At 45.4% G+C, this 17895-nt stretch overlaps 1 protein-coding gene across 1 annotated transcript in view; it reads left to right on the top strand.

Annotated features, from left to right (window-relative positions):
* The window catches only part of LOC119174924 (solute carrier organic anion transporter family member 74D-like), a 52036-nt gene that overhangs the window by 30300 nt on the left and 3841 nt on the right, over positions 1 to 17895 (top strand). Inside the window, exons 3-7 of the mRNA XM_075894932.1 lie at positions 1861 to 2046; positions 3726 to 3890; positions 6236 to 6431; positions 8603 to 8756; positions 13509 to 13684. Of these exons, the coding sequence (XP_075751047.1) occupies positions 1861 to 2046; positions 3726 to 3890; positions 6236 to 6431; positions 8603 to 8756; positions 13509 to 13684 (877 nt within the window). The remainder of the gene's footprint in view (positions 1 to 1860; positions 2047 to 3725; positions 3891 to 6235; positions 6432 to 8602; positions 8757 to 13508; positions 13685 to 17895) is intronic.

Raw genomic sequence — 17895 nt, 5'->3', positions numbered from 1 at the left:
TGTCGCCATTTTGAACTGTAAACCTTCATGTTTTGCATGTTTAACACCCAAGCGGACAGTGTTACCGTAGACCCCTGCACATGAAAACGGTTTAATCGGTGCATACGATGTTTCATGGCCTTATTAACTCGCACCGCAATATACGAAAGCGAGAAAATCATGTTTCTTGGATGAATGATTCTCTTCAATAATAGTCGCAGTTGCTAGTTCCAGTGCTGTCTGCGTCTGCCTCTCACTCGTGCTTTTGCGGGCTTTCTTCAAGTATCACGAACCAACTGGCCCAGGTTTCAGCTGTTCTGCATCTATAGACTATTTCACGGAGGGGTTTCAGTGTCGCCATTTTGAACTGTAAACCTTCATGTTTTGCATGTTTAACATCCAAGCGGACAGTGTTACCGTAGACCCCTGCACATGAAAACGGTTTAATCGGTGCATACGATGTTTCATGGCCTTATTAACTCGCACCGCAATATACGAAAGCGAGAAAATTATGTTTCTTGGATGAATGATTCTCTTCAATAATAGTCGCAGTTGCTAGTTCCAGTGCTGTCTGCGTCTGCCTCTCACTCGTGCTTTTGCGGGCTTTCTTCAAGTATCACGAACCAACTGGCCCAGGTTTCAGCTGTTCTGCATCTATAGACTATTTCACGGAGGGGTTTCAGTGTCGCCATTTTGAACTGTAAACCTTCATGTTTTGCATGTTTAACATCCAAGCGGACAGTGTTACCGTAGACCCCTGCACATGAAAACGGTTTAATCGGTGCATACGATGTTTCATGGCCTTATTAACTCGCACCGCAATATACGAAAGCGAGAAAATCATGTTTCTTGGATGAATGATTCTCTTCAATAATAGTCGCAGTTGCTAGTTCCAGTGCTGTCTGCGTCTGCCTCTCACTCGTGCTTTTGCGGGCTTTCTTCAAGTATCACGAACCAACTGGTCCAGGTTTCAGCTGTTCTGCATCTATAGACTATTTCACGGAGGGGTTTCAGTGTCGCCATTTTGAACTGTAAACCTTCATGTTTTGCATGTTTAACACCCAAGCGGACAGTGTTACCGTAGACCCCTGCACATGAAAACGGTTTAATCGGTGCATACGATGTTTCATGGCCTTATTAACTCGCACCGCAATATACGAAAGCGAGAAAATCATGTTTCTTGGATGAATGATTCTCTTCAATAATAGTCGCAGTTGCTAGTTCCAGTGCTGTCTGCGTCAGCCTCTCACTCGTGCTTTTGCGGGCTTTCTTCAAGTATCACGAACCAACTGGCCCAGGTTTCAGCTGTTCTGCATCTATAGACTATTTCACGGAGGGGTTTCAGTGTCGCCATTTTGAACTGTAAACCTTCATGTTTTGCATGTTTAACACCCAAGCGGACAGTGTTACCGTAGACCCCTGCACATGAAAACGGTTTAATCGGTGCATACGATGTTTCATGGCCTTATTAACTCGCACCGCAATATACGAAAGCGAGAAAATCATGTTTCTTGGATGAATGATTCTCTTCAATAATAGTCGCAGTTGCTAGTTCCAGTGCTGTCTGCGTCTGCCTCTCACTCGTGCTTTTGCGGGCTTTCTTCAAGTATCACGAACCAACTGGTCCAGGTTTCAGCTGTTCTGCATCTATAGACTATTTCACAGAGGGGTTTCAGTGTCACCATTTTGAACTGTAAACCTTCATGTTTTGCAGGTTTAACACCTAAACGGACAGTGTTACCGTAGACCCCTGCACATGAAAACGGTTTAGTCGGTGCATACGATGTTTCATGACTCGCACCGCAATATACGAAAACGAGAAAACATCGACATAGCAGCCCGAGATGGCGCCCATACATACCACGTGACGCGTGCACGCAGTGAATCCCGACATCCCGACGACAGACCCAAGATGGATAGGCTGCTGGTGGTTGGGTTACGTGTTCTGGGGATGCCTGCTGCTGTTGGCCAGCGTACCGGTGCTGCTGTTTCCAAAGGTGATGCCGGCCCGGTTGCCAGACCCACCGCTGGTTTTCAAGAAACGCGCCGATTCGAGCCACCTCTCAGGTAAGTCTTTCCACACGACTATACAGTTATTACGTACAGTCGGCGTCAGAGGCTTAGACAACGCTAAGACTGGGAAAGCTTTGAACCGACCAGCCATTTGTGACTGCTTTGAGTTTAAAATGCGCGGTACATGTTAGCATGTTTTATAGACAGTGAGAACTTGAATAGTGCGAATTCGAAAAAAGCTTTTCTTGTGTACCTCGTCTCTAAACTCTTGACGCTGACTTTACGTGTAGCACATTCGCGCGAACGGAGATAACTAACTGCACACTGTAGTAAAACTGCAACGATGGCTTCAAAAACCAGTTGTAGTATCTTGCGAAAAAAAAAAAAAAACTAGGACAAGGCGTTCGCTTCTCTTGTTCGCGTTTTTTTTGCGCTTGCAAATGTGTCTCATCAAATGTGTCAGCATCGGCTTGCTTAACTCTCTTTCTTAGCCACTCAGCTGCAATGGTAGCTTGAATCGCGTCATGGAGCAGAGTATCATACCGGGCACACAAATTGAGCGGTCTTCCGTGCGAAGTTTTACGTCTAGAATTTGGATCAACAGGTCCTGACAATTTTTCAAAAGTATTCGCTATATCGTTTTGTATGCATAAGCATGGCGACCTTCGAATATCGCCTAAAATTGAAAGTTAAAAATTTCAAACTTATACTTTGCTCTATTCTGGCTGAAACTTTGCGCGAATATTGCACTTTTTGTTTCTCATGGCTCATTGTTGCACATGGCTCATTTATCCGCTTAACTTTTAAGGGCGGTGGGCAAATGCTAAGCGGTTTGAGCATGCAAAAAGTAATCACAGCTGCTGAAATTATGTGATGTAGCATACGCTTGCGTCGCCAACTCATTGCAGATGCAGTAAGCAGCTGCTCGGGGAGATGATGCGTCTTGATAAGATAGCTTTGTAGAATATCTGATAATCTTATCGGGTTCAGCATATGTAGATTGTGAAATGAACTGAAGTCCAATCGGTCAGCTGCGCGGATGACGATGCTGATATTGTTGTTGTTGTTGTTGTTGTTGTTCTTGTTGATGACGATGATGATGATGATGATGATGATGATGATGATGATGATGTGTGTGTGGGGTTTAACGTCCTTAGCCACTAGACCACCGCGGCAGAGCACGCGTTAATACGACTTATAAAGCGTTTTACAACAGCGAAAGAACAACCAGTCGCCGCACAATGCGAAGAGCGCAACGAGTGGACCTTCAAATGCTCCGAACCACCACGAAAGCTTGTTCTTGTTTCCCTGTTTACTGTCATGCATACCCACTTCAGCCATAATTCCTCATCGTCGTCGGCCACTGCGTGGACAACTGGCACAAAAGTTTTTGCATGTGCCTAGCGGATACCACGCCTCTCAAAAGAGTGACGAAAAATAGCATAGCGAATGCCAGCCTACTACCCAAAAGTTTATTATTAATGCTTAGTGGGCACCAAGCAAGTGTACTTGCAGTGTAGTTACCCAATGAGTGTTCTCAAAAGGCTCTGAAAGGCCGCTCTTCTAGCTTTCGCTGTGACTGTGCCGCGCCTACCGCGCTGGCCCGGCTGTTTTTTTTTTTTACGTCATGAGCAATATTTATTCTTGCTGCCTGAATTTATTATTTCATTGCGTTGTCTGTTCGGCCAGGTCTTCACATATCTTTTGTCTTTCTGTACCTTGTCCGCTCGCAGAGATCAGCAAGTCACTGACCCGACTGCTGCGCAAACGTGTCTACGTTCTCCAGCTGTTCGTTTCGATGCTGATGGTGAGCGGACTACAGGGCTACACCATGTTCTCGGCCAAGTACATGGAGGTGCAGTTTCGAAACTCGGCCGCCAGGGCGAGTGCATTTGCTGGTGAGTTTGGGAAGCGAGAATGGACGAGTGAATTCTTAGACAACAACAAGAGACCAAGCGAGGAAACACCGTCGGTTAAAATATAAAGATTAAATGAAGGGAGAGTGTTCTGTTGACAAATGCGATGCTTAGGAAGCCAGCGCTGGAAGCGTAAAAAATCTAAGCAGCAAATAGCCAAAAGACAGATCTACGATAGCTCTTGTAGTATGTGTACGTCGTTTGAAGCCAGAATGGTTGCATTGCGGACTCGGACGTATCGAGCCAAGTACGAAGGGATAAACATTGTGTAGCTTGTGTGGAGAGGAGGAGAAAACGGCTGGACACCTGATATTTTTTTTCTAAATTAAGCAATAGGGCTGAAATTTTTATATCATTGCTGTGTACGTACAGTGAAGGCAAAATATATTTTAAGCTGGTAAAAATAACAAGAAGGAATTGCTGTTTAGTCGCTGAAATAGAATCAGTAGTGAAATTTTTTGTTTGGCTACTTAGTGAATAATACATATCGTGTTACAACTCGATTCCCAATGTTTGTACCATGCACACATAGAGAATTCCTGAAAGAGACGACCAAAGACCACTCGTTCGTATAGCACGAGGTCACAAAGAAACCCATGCAGATTTCTTAGAAAGTAAAGCTTTTGCCTGAAGAAATATTCGTCATGATCCGGGCTTTAAACTGGGAACCGGGGTTGTCGCCCAACCAATTAAGCTAACCATGGATGCTTGCAATTGGCAGCGCCACGACAAATTAACAAGAAGCGCATGGGCACACAATATAGAAAATGTGTTCTGAGGAATCCTGCAACATGGAGAAAGGGTTATGATTGGGTAATTGACAGCCACCTACCTGTATGCAGTGTACAGCGGCAAGAAAATCTATAATGATTTTTAAAAAGATTTCGTTATGCTTGTCTTCAACTGAAAACTTTTCTGTCGGAGAACTTAAAAACCATATGAAATTTTCTGTATTTTTTTACTAGACCATCCGCCACCTTACTGGATTCCCCAGAACTCATTTGCAATGACAATATCAGTTCGGAAAGTCTCGCAATTCCAGTTTTCTTTCGCAAGCTGACCAACTTGTCACATCTGTATGTCGAGCGACTTTGCTTTGTTTGCTGCATGCTTGTCGCGTCATCTGTAATGTGCATTAGCAGGGCCAAGTGCCAAAAATACACTGCCACTTGACCATTCATTCAGCGCGTCGGTGTTTGATGTAAGCAGCTGCCCACGATTGCGCATCTGAGCTCGTCTGCACAAACAGTGCCGGTCTTGTCAGCACCACCGGCGTCCTTGCCAAAAGGATCTATTGAAAAGCCGGCCATCCAGAGTATACGCTACCGCCTGCCTCGACAAATGACCGCTGCCGAGTTCTTGAAAAACAAGTGACCTTGACTTGCACGAGCGAGTGACGTTCCGTGGAGCGCACGCGATAAATCCATCACCGTTCGCTCTCTCTTTTCGTTGCTTTATTTCATCGCGTCGCGTTGCCAAACTGGCCGCAGCGTAACAGCTAATAACATCATAGAAGTGCAAGAGTATTCTCCATTTATCTTGCTTTGTGTTGCGTGAGTTGACAAGCTCTACAATGTAGCATTCATTCAAAAAACAAAAACAAATTGACTAGAAATAGCAGGGGACCGTTTCAGTGCCAAGAAAGAGACAAGGTTGGGGGGAGGGGCAGTGTCAACACGTGCCGAAGCCACGATATTAGTATGAGGCAAGCCATGGCATGACACGCCGAGTTATTTTGGCCACCTGCGGTTCTTTGACACTCACTCAGATTACTATGCCCATTTTTGTTTCTTGCATTTGTCTTCAATCGTAATAGTGCGCTACTTTTTAGCCCTTCACAAGCTTAGCGACTGTATAACACATCTCAAGCTAGTTGGTTGTTGAATGTTAGATAAAAACAGCGCACACTTTACGTTGAAGTAAAGAAGGAACAGGAGGTGCAGGCGCCGTGCCTCCTCTTCTTCGCTTAAACTACCGCGCGAGACCATACGTAGGCAGCATGACATTTAAAGCAGCGAAACGTCTATCCTTGTGTTTTCAGGATATAGTGCTAAATTTTCCGTAACTTTTACTCATCTCTATAGGATGCGATAGGTTTCTCGCTTATTCATACCATCTCTCTCTCTTTTCTCTCTCTCGATTCTCGCTCATCATTTAAAAGACGTCGGTTCGCACTATGTCGGCACCTCGCTAAGCCAGTTCGGGGCAGTGTCATTCGTTTTCGTTGTTTTTGTTGTTCCTGCAAACTCTTCGAATTCACTGCAGTGCTAATCCGTTGAGTTGTCAACGATGGTGCCCTCTGTAGCATGCCCCTCGATCTATTCAAGGGCTCATATCCTCCGTGTTTAACATCGCGAGTTTCCTGGTCTCCGGTCTGGTGATCCACCGCCTGAGGCCCTCGCCCCGTGTTCTGGCCTGGTACAACGTGGTCGTCACCTTCGTTGTCTCCTGCGGCTTCGCTGTGGCGATGCTCATCAAGTGCGACTACGGCACCATGCCCGGAGTTTCACTCGTCAATGGAAAGTGAGTGGAAGGCTCCTTGTTACTTAATAGCGTATACCGACGCGATTTCGAGGCACCTCCAAAAGAGGCATCTGTCGTCACCATGGAGTGCGCTATCAACAGACTCCGCACACCGGAGCCACACAAGACGTACAAAATATTGTGCTTTGATTTCAAAGTTGGTCGCTTAGCATCTTCAAGCCAGCCCTACTGCAAATTAACATTATTACAAGTCACTTCAGTTCACCGGGTTTGCGAATTTTGCTTCCTGCATGCAGAATAAATCGCATAAATTGCTCTTAGTCTCTGAACGGCAATTCACTCGTCGTTTTTTACTTGAACCACGTGCGACTGACAGCAAACAGGTCGCTGTTGCTAGTATGTAGCGGGTTGCCGTCTTGCCGTGACGTCATACCTCTGTTTACACGTCGCTGCAAAGCCGAAACCGTATTCGTTGTTTTAAGATAGTGATATTAAGTGTATATTAAACGCAATCTTAAGCACCATGACATTCTCTTTAGGATTCTCAACACCCGTGTTTTTATTTGAAGCAACAATCCAAAAATATTTAAAATTTGTGCCAAGTGAAGTTTGTACCTGAAATTTAATAGAATTGAATTGAATTTGTTTTGCAGCAGGGTTGCGAGAATCAGCAGGCAATAAAAGCCGAGGTTGAGGTGAACCTTGCAACCTCACACACAAGGTTGCTTATAGGAGATAAACAAGACAGTGAACACCGCAACACATTGGGCTAAAAAACGCAGTAAATGTGATCTATGGCCATTAACAAGAAAGCTTAGAAAAGCATTACGTTCTGTCGGTTGCAAAAGCTTGCGGGATCTGCAGTGCGTGGCCGAGTGAGGAAAAACTGCCTCGATGCGTCTCCTACCGTCGCACGGCGGGCGTTGAGGATATAGGCCGCAGCCTACAAATGTAAGATCAGGCAATGGTGCGTTGGCTTAAGACGTCATCGCTCATCACTGAGGCCGTGTCACAGTAGGTGTCGCCGCGATGCAGTTTTTCGTCGCTGGACCACGCGCTGCAGATCCCGCAAACTTTTCCCGCTGGCTGTACATATTACTCCCGTCGGCAGTACATATTAGAGAGCTTTAGAATAGCGCACCGCAAGCCCTTACGGTGTGGTCGCTGCCACTGCGCATGCGTCGTAACGCGAGTCGGCGTTCGCGTTCGCGGACCGCACGCAGAAAATCCGAAATCGCGTTCGGCGATAGCGGCCCGCATGGGGCCCGCAAGCGTTGGTTTCGAGGCTATACGGTGTCGCTGCGATCGTGCGTTGCAGTTCGCAGCAGGGCAAACGCGATTCTAAAACTCTTATGGCACCCACTTCGACCGCAACGCCCGCAGTGCTTGCAAACGGTATTCTAAAACTTCCTATTAAAAAACGTCTGAAATCGCTTACGGTGTTGTGCAAGTGCGAACCGTAAAACAGAACGAATTTCTCATTGATCCTGCGCCCTTTTCATCGCTGTAGCTTCTCCCTCTCTCCCCCTCCTGTTTTATATCTCCGCTTTTTATTTGAATAATTGACATGTGGGGTTGAACGTCCCAAAACTACCACGGGATTATGAGAGACGCCGTAGTGGAGGGCTCCGGAAATTGCGACCTCCTGGGGTTCTCTAATGTTCACGCAAATCTGAGCACACAGGCCTCCAGCATTTTCGCCTCCATCGAAAATGCAGCCGCTGCAGCCGGGGTTTGATCCCGTAACCTGCGGGTATATCTCCGCTTTTCAATTGTATTGGTTAAAATATTTATTTCTAACTCGGCAAGTTTGCAGTGAATGTAAACAAGCGACTTGTCTTTCGGTTGGCTAATGCTTGTGAAACGTGCGGAGATAAGTATAGTAGCAGACTTTCTGCTTGCAGCCATCAGGCCTAGTTCCTATGCTCACTGGTAAGAAAATATAAATTTATTTCCGATAGCGATTTCTGATGCCACAGACTAGTACGTGGCGTGTCAGGGTATGCAGGCACCTACTTAACATTTGAAAGATGCAAGTTCCAATCAAATTCTTGAATTTAAAACGAGGCGATGTTGAAAGACACATGTGACATTCGTCTGAATAATTGTGAAATCTCAGAAGTATCTGTCAGGTCCTTGTCGGATAACAAGGACATGTTAATGAATGAAATTCGCTGGACTCTGGACTAGAAATTCACTTTTCCTTCCAGGCTCGACCTACACAACAGGTGCAACGACCAGTGTGACTGCACTCTGCAGAAGTACCAGCCTGTGTGCGAACCTGTCGGTGGCACAATGTACTTCTCGCCCTGCTTTGCCGGCTGCCAAATGCCAGCCGGAGAGTTCGGAGCCAACCTGACTAAGGTAACTTTAATCACTTCAACGTAGCCGGTGTTCGTGTAACTTCATTTTATTTAAAATACAGGATTACGTGACTGGACTGCATTCTGTGTTGTCTGGTTTGTCGCTGCGAGATGGGCTCTTGCGCTCTTGCGATTATTTTTTTTTATCATTTGACTTAACAACATGAAGTTTCTCCAGGCGCTTTTATGTCACATTTCTTTTTAGCTATTATCTGCGAAAAAGAGTTATCGGCGCTGCATAAAAGCACCAACACCTTCCAGATGACATATCATTTTAAAAAATTAAGGCAGCCTCCTTTGTTTATCTATAGCTTCTCTTTATTGCTGTCTTTCTTTCTTTTTCCTTCCTACTTTCGGTTTTTCTCTTTTATTTCTACTTATTTATTCCTCTCTATTTTTTTTCTTTCTTGACCTTCTTTTTTTCTAGTTCTTCCTTTTCTTTCGTTCTCTCCTTTCATTTTCGCTTGCTTCTACTTTCTTTCTATCCGTTTCCCTAGCTCACCATTTTCTTGTCGTTCATTATTCTCTCTTTTTTTACTCCTTCTGTCTCTCTTTCTACTTTCGCTCCTTCTCACCCTCACTCTCTCTCTCTCTTTCTTTCTCTTTCTATTTTTCAATCCCTTTCTTCTCTCTCTTTCTTGCTCATTCTCTGACTTCATCTGTCTCAGTATTTTCTTTTTCATGATATCTCTTCATTTCTGTATTTGAATGCCGTGCTCTTCCTTTGTCCTTTCCCTCTCCATAGCCTCACTTCCCCTTTTTAGTAGATGTGTTTAAGGAGTGGTTGGTGCCTTGGTATGGCTCTGGCTACTCCGCTTCTCTCACATAGTAGTTTTGAATAGGAATAAAGTAGTAAGGAATTCACGCACCCCACCCTCTTGCTTTGCTATACGATATAAGGCTATGCTATTCACTGTTAGCGATGCCTTGCGACATGTCTTTTTTTTCTTCTTATGTTCGGCCTTCATAGAATTTGGAGAAACCGCATGGCTATGTGAACGACTGCGATACAAATGTTAGACCAATACTTTACTCAGTCTGTGAGCAAACTAAAGGAAGGATTTGGAAAATTTGAATACGGCAAAGAAGTCTTCGCACCGATGGATGCTCTTGTGAAAATGAAAGTTTTGTAATCTCAGCTGCATGACGGAAGCGCTGTGGTGGGAAAGTGGATCCATGTCTGGAAATAAAGAAAAAAAAGTGCTTGGACAGCCGATTGGTTACGATGCTTGCCTTCGTATAGTGGAAACCCGGGTTCGAATCCCCAAGAATTTTTCTGGCAAAAAACTTTTCGGTTTCTTTTTCTGTGTTCCTTTCTCTCCTTCTCTCTCTTTCTCTCTTGCTTTCTACTTTCGGTCTCTCGTACATCATGTTATTGTATCTCGCGCCGCAGAAATCACCGCAATTGTTCTGGGAGCCAAGCATAATGGTGAAGATGAATGGACAAAAAGAGCGTCTGCTTGTCCACGATGATGGCCATTTCAGAGCTTAAGAATCTCTTCATGCATGCAGCAAGCCTCCAGAAATTGGCGATGAAGCATATAAGGTTTAGGGCAAATGGAAATGAAGCAATATTTCTGCTTGTACGACTGAAGTCTCTTCAGAGCTCTGCGGGTCTTTAACAGGATTCAAAGAATCCAGCTCAGCGAGCCTCCAAGGAAGTCGTGATGGAATAAACGGGGTTAGTTTATATGAAAGTAATAATAATATAATTTTTTCTCTGTCTAGTAGCCATGGATAAAGAAGATAGCTTAGTGTGCATGCTACAATAAAACCAAACTAGGAAATACATTTATTTCGCCTTATCAGGAGCAAAATAATGCAGTGCCATGCTTTTGGTGACCTCAAGCAGCATTTTGCCACTTATTGAGCAGAAGCGACAACCCTGTCAGTCACTGCGTTACGAAGACAAATGCTTTGTAAGTAGGCTATTTCGTAGGCTCGGGGCACGCGTCAAGAACTGATAGGCGCTGTTCGGGCTTTTTGCATACGTGCGCGCCGATATCTTTCATGGCCAATAGGATAAGGTGCCGTCTTAGTTCCGCTGTGCAGTCACGTCAAGAAGGTCCTCACCGATTCGTCGTGTAATCGCCATATATAGATGTGATAAGTTTCGCAGCATGTCCAGAGATAAGAGGGCTCGAGGGCTCTCGTCTGGGTTTGCGTCGGAAGGGTTGCGTGAAAGGTATCGGGGCAACTCGTGTTTACTTACCCCCGTCTCTTTCCTCCATGAGGCATTGGGATTTTGATCGGTTCTATGCACAACAACCAAAGATTGATTGATATGTGGGGTTTGACGTCCCGAAATCACCATATAATTATGCTAAGGCACGTTGCCGGGCTAGTTGGTTGGGGTTCATCATTTTTAATGGTATGAGTGGGATACTTGTCTGTGTCCTTGTCGTGATGTGACTGCGCACCACGACAAGGACACAAAAGGAGCGTCTCTCATTTTGTGTCCTTGTCATGGTGCGCTATACCCTTATATATAATTATGAGAAACGCCGTAGTGGAGGGCTCCGGAAATTTTCACCACCTGGGGTTCTTTAACGTACCGCATAACAACCAAGCAGACCAGCAGTGCGCCAGGCTGCGTACCAGCAACCTTAGCAACAAATGTGCTCAACAAACATAGTGGTGGTAGAACATATCAGCTACATTCTCTTCGTCATGGAACATTGTCACCGTCGCTGGGGTAATTAGATGATCCCTACACCACACAGAAGTCAAAATTTAGTTCTGTTGTTGCGGTTGTTCAGGAGTCTCAGTAACGAACACGAAGCTGCAAATTTTTTTTTCTAAGCTGTACCGTAATAGTGGAGTTACGTGTGTTTGATGATACAAATGTAGCACTCGCTTGTTTCATTTTTTGCCGGCGATACGCTCATTTCGTTTGCTCATGTTTCTTCCCGGGCCGAGAGTTTCTCTTCGCCGCGCGACGAGAAAACACATATGTAGTGCACGTACATGCAAATAGGCAGTTCCATTTTTTTTGTTTTTTGCTGCTGACATGATCATAATATCTTGGCGACGTCACTAAACGCTGGGGATACTGAAAGGATAGAAAAGAAAGACTGAATTGTTTTGTTTTCGTTTTTTTTCATGCGTGCCCGCGGCGCAAAGTGCAGTTTTAAAACTGTTACCCATCAAGGCATTCTGAACTTGGCGTGTGTTTTACTTGAATGGTTAAAAACAAAAAGACATTGGAGGTTGTTTAGGGGCCCTTTAAAAATTGCATTGGCAGCAGAAAGTCTATGCTCGTATACGCAGAGAGGCCGCTCCATTTCATTCGCATGCACCACACAATTTTGTATTGCATTCAAGAATACCGAGGTGCGTTCCTACCGAAACTTTGACTGATTCCCTTTAGGGCACGCTCAAAATGTCAGCGAAAGTATGTAGTACGCAATGGCGTGCCAGCTTTTTATGCCACTAATTTGAATTTGAGGTAAAACTATAACTAGTTCTCGTGAGCTTCGCTTTCCTCACTGCTGAAATCTAGAAGACTCTCTGGCATAATCGCAACGTCTTGTCAGCGGTCGTGGTCTTGTGGACGCTTCTCGAATGCACTGATATTGTGAGGGGTGTTTACCCTGTAACCTAGTTTTTCTGAATGCTCAGCTATAAGTGAAACTTTTGCCAGGAAAACAGCGGCGATGGTCTTTAGTACAGGAATCTATAATAACACCAGATTTGTAAAAATGACGTAAAGCACTTTTACAGTCCTGGCTTTAAAGCTCTACCGACTTCTGTGGGTATGAAAGATGTGGCATAACATTTATTCGCTTTTAATCGCAGTTTTGTAATAAGAGGAGCCAAAGACGATTATCACGTCACACGTTCTGGTCACTTTTTTTTGCGTGACGTGGTTGTAAGTTGCGTGCTGTCCGAATACTCGAGTGCGTGAAGAGAATCGAGCTCATAATCTGAACCATGAGCCCAAAATGTGCGAACGAAAAACAGGCAGGTCTACAGTCACCACTCGGAGAATGACAGGCCATCGCCTTTTGAAGCGTGCCGAAGGTCATTCAAGGGCGATTTTCGGAGCACTAGCACTAGCTCCCAGCTCCCACCATGGCAACACGCGATGGTTGGTATTCTGAGCACCCGAAAAGGTTTCGATTGTATTGCTACAAAACTAACAAGAGCTGTGCTGTCATCAAAACTTTTGACGCGCCCGTTCATCATAGATATAACCGTGAGGTGGGTGGGTGGGGACCCCCCTCCCCTCACTCCCACCGACTATCGTGAATCTCTTGTTTTTTGTGTGCGCCTATATGCTCCTACAGACACTAACGCTTGAGCAAAGCGCATAAAGTGTAGTTGTAGCCCCTCCCCCCTTCTTTTCACAAGAATGTTCGATTTACAACTCAGTGCAAAGCACCCCGCCCATGCTCGCGAAATGAAAATAATAGGGAATGCTGGATAGCTTAATTTCACTTGGGTTCGTTCCGGCGCATGAACATAATCAAAGCACTGAGCAAAGACGCATGCAGAATACAGCTCGTCTGGGTGTTTTAATTTTACTTAGCTTTGCATGAGCACGATCAAAGCACTGAGCAAAGATGCATGCAGGATACAGCTCGTCTATTCTAGCCAGCATACGTCTTACCACCATCGCTTGTGTATTTTTTTCATTATCGTAATTATCATCTTCGTTCAAATGACCAAGCCGATAATGCCGTACACTGTATATGCAAAGAGCTCTGCAGACATCATGTTCCTATAATGATCTAGTGACGGTGTTTCTCAGCTGACCAACTGCGACTGCCTGAAAACGTTCGACGACAGTGACTACTTCTCGGGAAACGCCATGGTGGGCTTCTGCAAGGGAACCTGCCCCATGTTCGTGCAGTTCATCATCCTCATCTCGCTCACGCACTTCATGGCCGTCTCCACATCTGTGAGCCACACGCTGTTCATGCTTCGGTAAGCACCATCTATACGCACTTTCAAGGCTAAGGCCTTATCGAGTTCTTCAAAATGGTGGTTAAGCGGGCTTGTTGGCACCTATAGTCAAATAGTTTCCTGAAGTTAACTAGAGGGGACTCTGTCGCTGTGATCGTTCAGCGAGCATGGGAATGTTGGGGGGTACACACATTTGCCTGGTCTTCGTACTTGCGGGTGGCAAATCGTACTCGTGGCTTCGTTTATTGCTGTGTTTCTATTTTGTTTTGAAAGAATGATTCCACCCTTTTGAAGTTCGTGACCCGATTTGGAAAGGTAAGTCTAAAAGAAAAACGTGGTGAATCACTATCGCTGAACGTTCGCTGATTTTTGTTTCGTTAGAAAACAACTTCAAGTCACACGAACACACACGGAGTCAAAAGCAGGCTAGAAGTACGAAGATTAGACAAATGAGTGTACTACCCATCATTCCTATGCTCGCTGAAGCGCCGTGCGTTGCAGCTCCCATAGACACTAGCGCCAGAGTTTCGTCTAATGTATATTAGGAAACTCTACGCGTAGTCATTGCAAACGGCGCCGATGCGGGACACAGATGAGACCAGAGTTGTTCAATCATACGAGTTTTAAAACTGCGTTCCTCAACCACGACACGCTATTGACCGATTTTGCGGGATTTAGCTGACCGTCGCGAGATCTGAAAGTGGCAACGCAAAAAAAAGTAATGCTTTTATTAATTGGCATAGTGTTGAGTAGGTGGCGCGAGAATCTGCACACTCCCAACATCTGGGCCGATGGTGTGTCCAGATTTCGATACATATAGCCTATGGGGAGTTGTGGTTAACTAACCCTGGATGGGACAACACAGCACAGAGCCTGAGTTGGGTAATCTCACCTGTGCCCCGTTGCTACGCCGTTTGAAATAACTATACGCCCTATTAGGGTACCTTAAATATAATCAGAAAATGCAAATAACGAGCGCGTTATTCTCTCCTGGCGTATTTTCATCTTTAAGCACACCTTGTGACGCCAGCATTCTGTTATCATGACGTAGTAAGGAAACAAGTTTTCGATTGTTGCATGTGTGAGATAAAAGTTCTGAATTGTATGCTACGCTGCTTTGCCAAGCAGTCGCACGACTACTGTCTTGCTTGCATGACTATCGAGTGCGATCAAGTGATCTCACTTTGTTTTGTGCATTTTCAGCTGTGCAAACGGCAATAACAGCGTAGGCATAGGCGTGTCCCCCCCCCCTATTTCTCGAAGGTGTGGGGGGGGGGGCGCAAGGTCAGCCCTACACGTTGACACAATAGTGAGGGGGGGCACTGTGAATCGGAGGGGGGGGGGGCGATGTCAGCCTCACACATTGACATAATAGGAAGAGAACGCTGCAACGAACCTTGCCCCATCCCCCATGAATGGGAACCCTGTGCGCGCCTATGAGCATGGTAGCTCACAGGCACCGAATCCTGATTAGTTCAACCTGTGCTACAAAAAAAAAGCGTGTCCTCAATAAAAAAATCAGTGTTACAGCCATAATTGCAGCCAGGCATTCTGCTTGGCATTCAAGTACTCTACCACTGAGCCACGTCAATATATGAAACAGCTTTGAAAAATACCCTATTCAGTCATAATATCGGGCAGTGAGTCACTAACCGATTTAATGTTGGCCTGCAGAAGCGTAGGATCGCTCCAGAAATCACACCGCGTGACATGCGTAACGAGTGGGTGGTTCAAAATTGTCAACCTTTTACAAATTAAGGTTTGAGTTACAATTCATCGTCATGGGCAGCAAGGAGATAAAAAAAAAGGCGCTGGCCTTACATGTATTGCAGTCGGTACAAAAACTCACAAAACCTGTCAATCTCCGATAGTGATAATGCTGCTGCTGCTGCTGCTGCTGCTGCTGCTGCTGCTGCTGCTGCTGCTGCTGCTGCTGCTGCTGCTGCTGCTGCTGCTGCTGCTGCTGCTGATGATGATGATGATGATGATGATGATGATGATGATGATGATGATGATGATGATAGAATTCGTCTTCAGTAGGGGCAAACAGTGCGTCGATAAAACTGACGAGTTGTCATGCGCGTCGGCTTTTTTTATACGCGCCTGATCAAAGGTTCCAACGTGCCCCGCCGCGGTGGTCTAGTACTCGACTGCTGACCCGCAGGTCGCGGGATGGAATCCCGGCTGCGGTGGCTGAATTTCTGATAGGGGCGGAAATGTTGTAGGTCCATGTGCTTAGATTTGGGTGCACGTTAAAGATCACCAGGTGGTCGAAATTATCGGATCCCCCCACTACGGCGTCTCTCATATTCATATGGTGGTTTTGAGACGTTAAACCCCACATATCAATCAATCAAAGATCCGAGCGTGTTTTTGATAGTGGTCGCATAAGCTCCAGAACTAACTTTAATGTTCGCGCTGCGCACGTAACCTCTTCGGAAGGTTTTAAGATCATCTTGTTAGTCCTCAGTCATTCGAGCTTGCTTTGCGCAAAGTAGCACTTACATTGTAATGGGGCGGCAACACTAAAATAGAAAGAAAGGAGCACGTGTGGTAATATTGTTGCGCTAGCCGTTCCTTGGCATGCTATAGCGTCTTTGTTGCAAAAGGGTGCGTGCCTGTGCCAATGGAATATGCCGTGGAACCGGCGTATCCAGCTTGGTATGACCGACGACATGTCGTGGGACCGTGTAATCGCTACGTGCAAGTGCCTTTTGCCGCATAACTGCGTAATGTACTCGCGACCGTTTGTAACAAGCCGGGGAAGCCAAGACTTCCTGTTGTCCTTGACAGGGCTCGAGGGGCTGCTCTTTTACTCGAGTGCTCTTGATACAAGCGGTGTGCTCATATCGAGACGCTCTATTCCTTCGGCTCAAGCTAAATTTAGCATTTATTGCAGTCAAATGCCATAGTGATGGCTATGTATTCCTCTCTATTTATTGTTTTTTGTATGCTGTGTTTTACTATATAACTTCTTCCTTTACCTCTCCTAACCATCACCACTTCTTCTGAACCTCACTTTCCATTCCGGCCCCTTTAGTTGTACAATCCTATACATATCTTGCTTTTGGGACCTGACACTCTATGGGTATTATTATTATTAAAGCTTATCGGAGCTCTGCTAGTGTGCCCTACCCAGTTATTACGACGATCATCTTCGGATTGTGGATACGTTGGTTCGAATCTCGCCTCGCCAAGAGGTTCTCTTTCTTTGCGTATTTCTTTTTTTTCTGTGTGTACTCGTTTTTTCGCCCATCAGGGGTTTGCATCCCGTGCCGTACAAATCGACGCACTTGTTCGGGGAGCAAAGCGGAAGAGGGAGAGGGTTGATCATGATTATAAACGTTTTCTGGTGACTCCACATGACCCGAAGAAAAGCCTTACAACTACGCCGTTAAAGATGGCTCTCGATATCGAGTTGTCTTAGGTGAATCTATATGAGAGACACTGTGAGTTTTTAGTTCCTATGAGCGCACTTATGTCATATGAAGCTTTCGAATAGACCGCTTTCTTGTCATATTTGTTCTAAAGGAAAGGGGGAAGTAAGTGTGGCGTCGCAACTGTCTCTGTGCTTACATCTCTTGGGTGTGATTTAGCGATTAGCCAACCTATTATTGGTAGTTAGCAGGCCGTTACCTACAAAGCGCTGTCCTGTACGTTTAGCAGCGGTTGTGTAGGATGTAGCGACTGTAGCAAAGTTTTGCAAAACAATCAATGTTTCGCATAGAATATTCCACGATGAGATTTATGCATACATCGCGAGCACGTGATTATATGCGACACGTGCGCCGGCACGTGCGCGCGTGCGTATATGCCATGCAAACCAGCACACGTGGACTGACGGGCAGGAACAACTACATGAGTAAGGCTACGAGGTACTGAGATATTTTTTATTATTTTATTCTGAAATTGGAACGTGTGAAATCGGCATACCCGAGTGCCGAATGCCCTCTACCAGTAATGAACTGCCGTGGATTAGTCGAAAACGTTTGACACAAAGTGCTGAATATGTAGAAACATACGTAGTCTTTAGTTTCTGGCACATCTTCAAATCCCTTACGGCAGTACATACGATTGTGTTTCTTGTGCAAGACGTTCTTTGTGACCCTAATACAATTCACTAATGCTGCTGTGTCGGCCATGTACGCGAACAAGCGAGGGCGCACAGCTATTTCCGCGTCGTTGCGACTGTGTTGCTCATGTATTTCATACCCTCAATTTTAGCTTCCTGT

The sequence above is a fragment of the Rhipicephalus microplus genome, chromosome 5, assembly GCF_043290135.1.
Source record: "Rhipicephalus microplus isolate Deutch F79 chromosome 5, USDA_Rmic, whole genome shotgun sequence".
Lineage (NCBI taxonomy): Eukaryota > Metazoa > Arthropoda > Arachnida > Ixodida > Ixodidae > Rhipicephalus > Rhipicephalus microplus.
The sequence above is the reverse complement of the archived record's forward strand: the minus strand, read 5'-3'. Positions and strand labels throughout refer to the sequence as shown.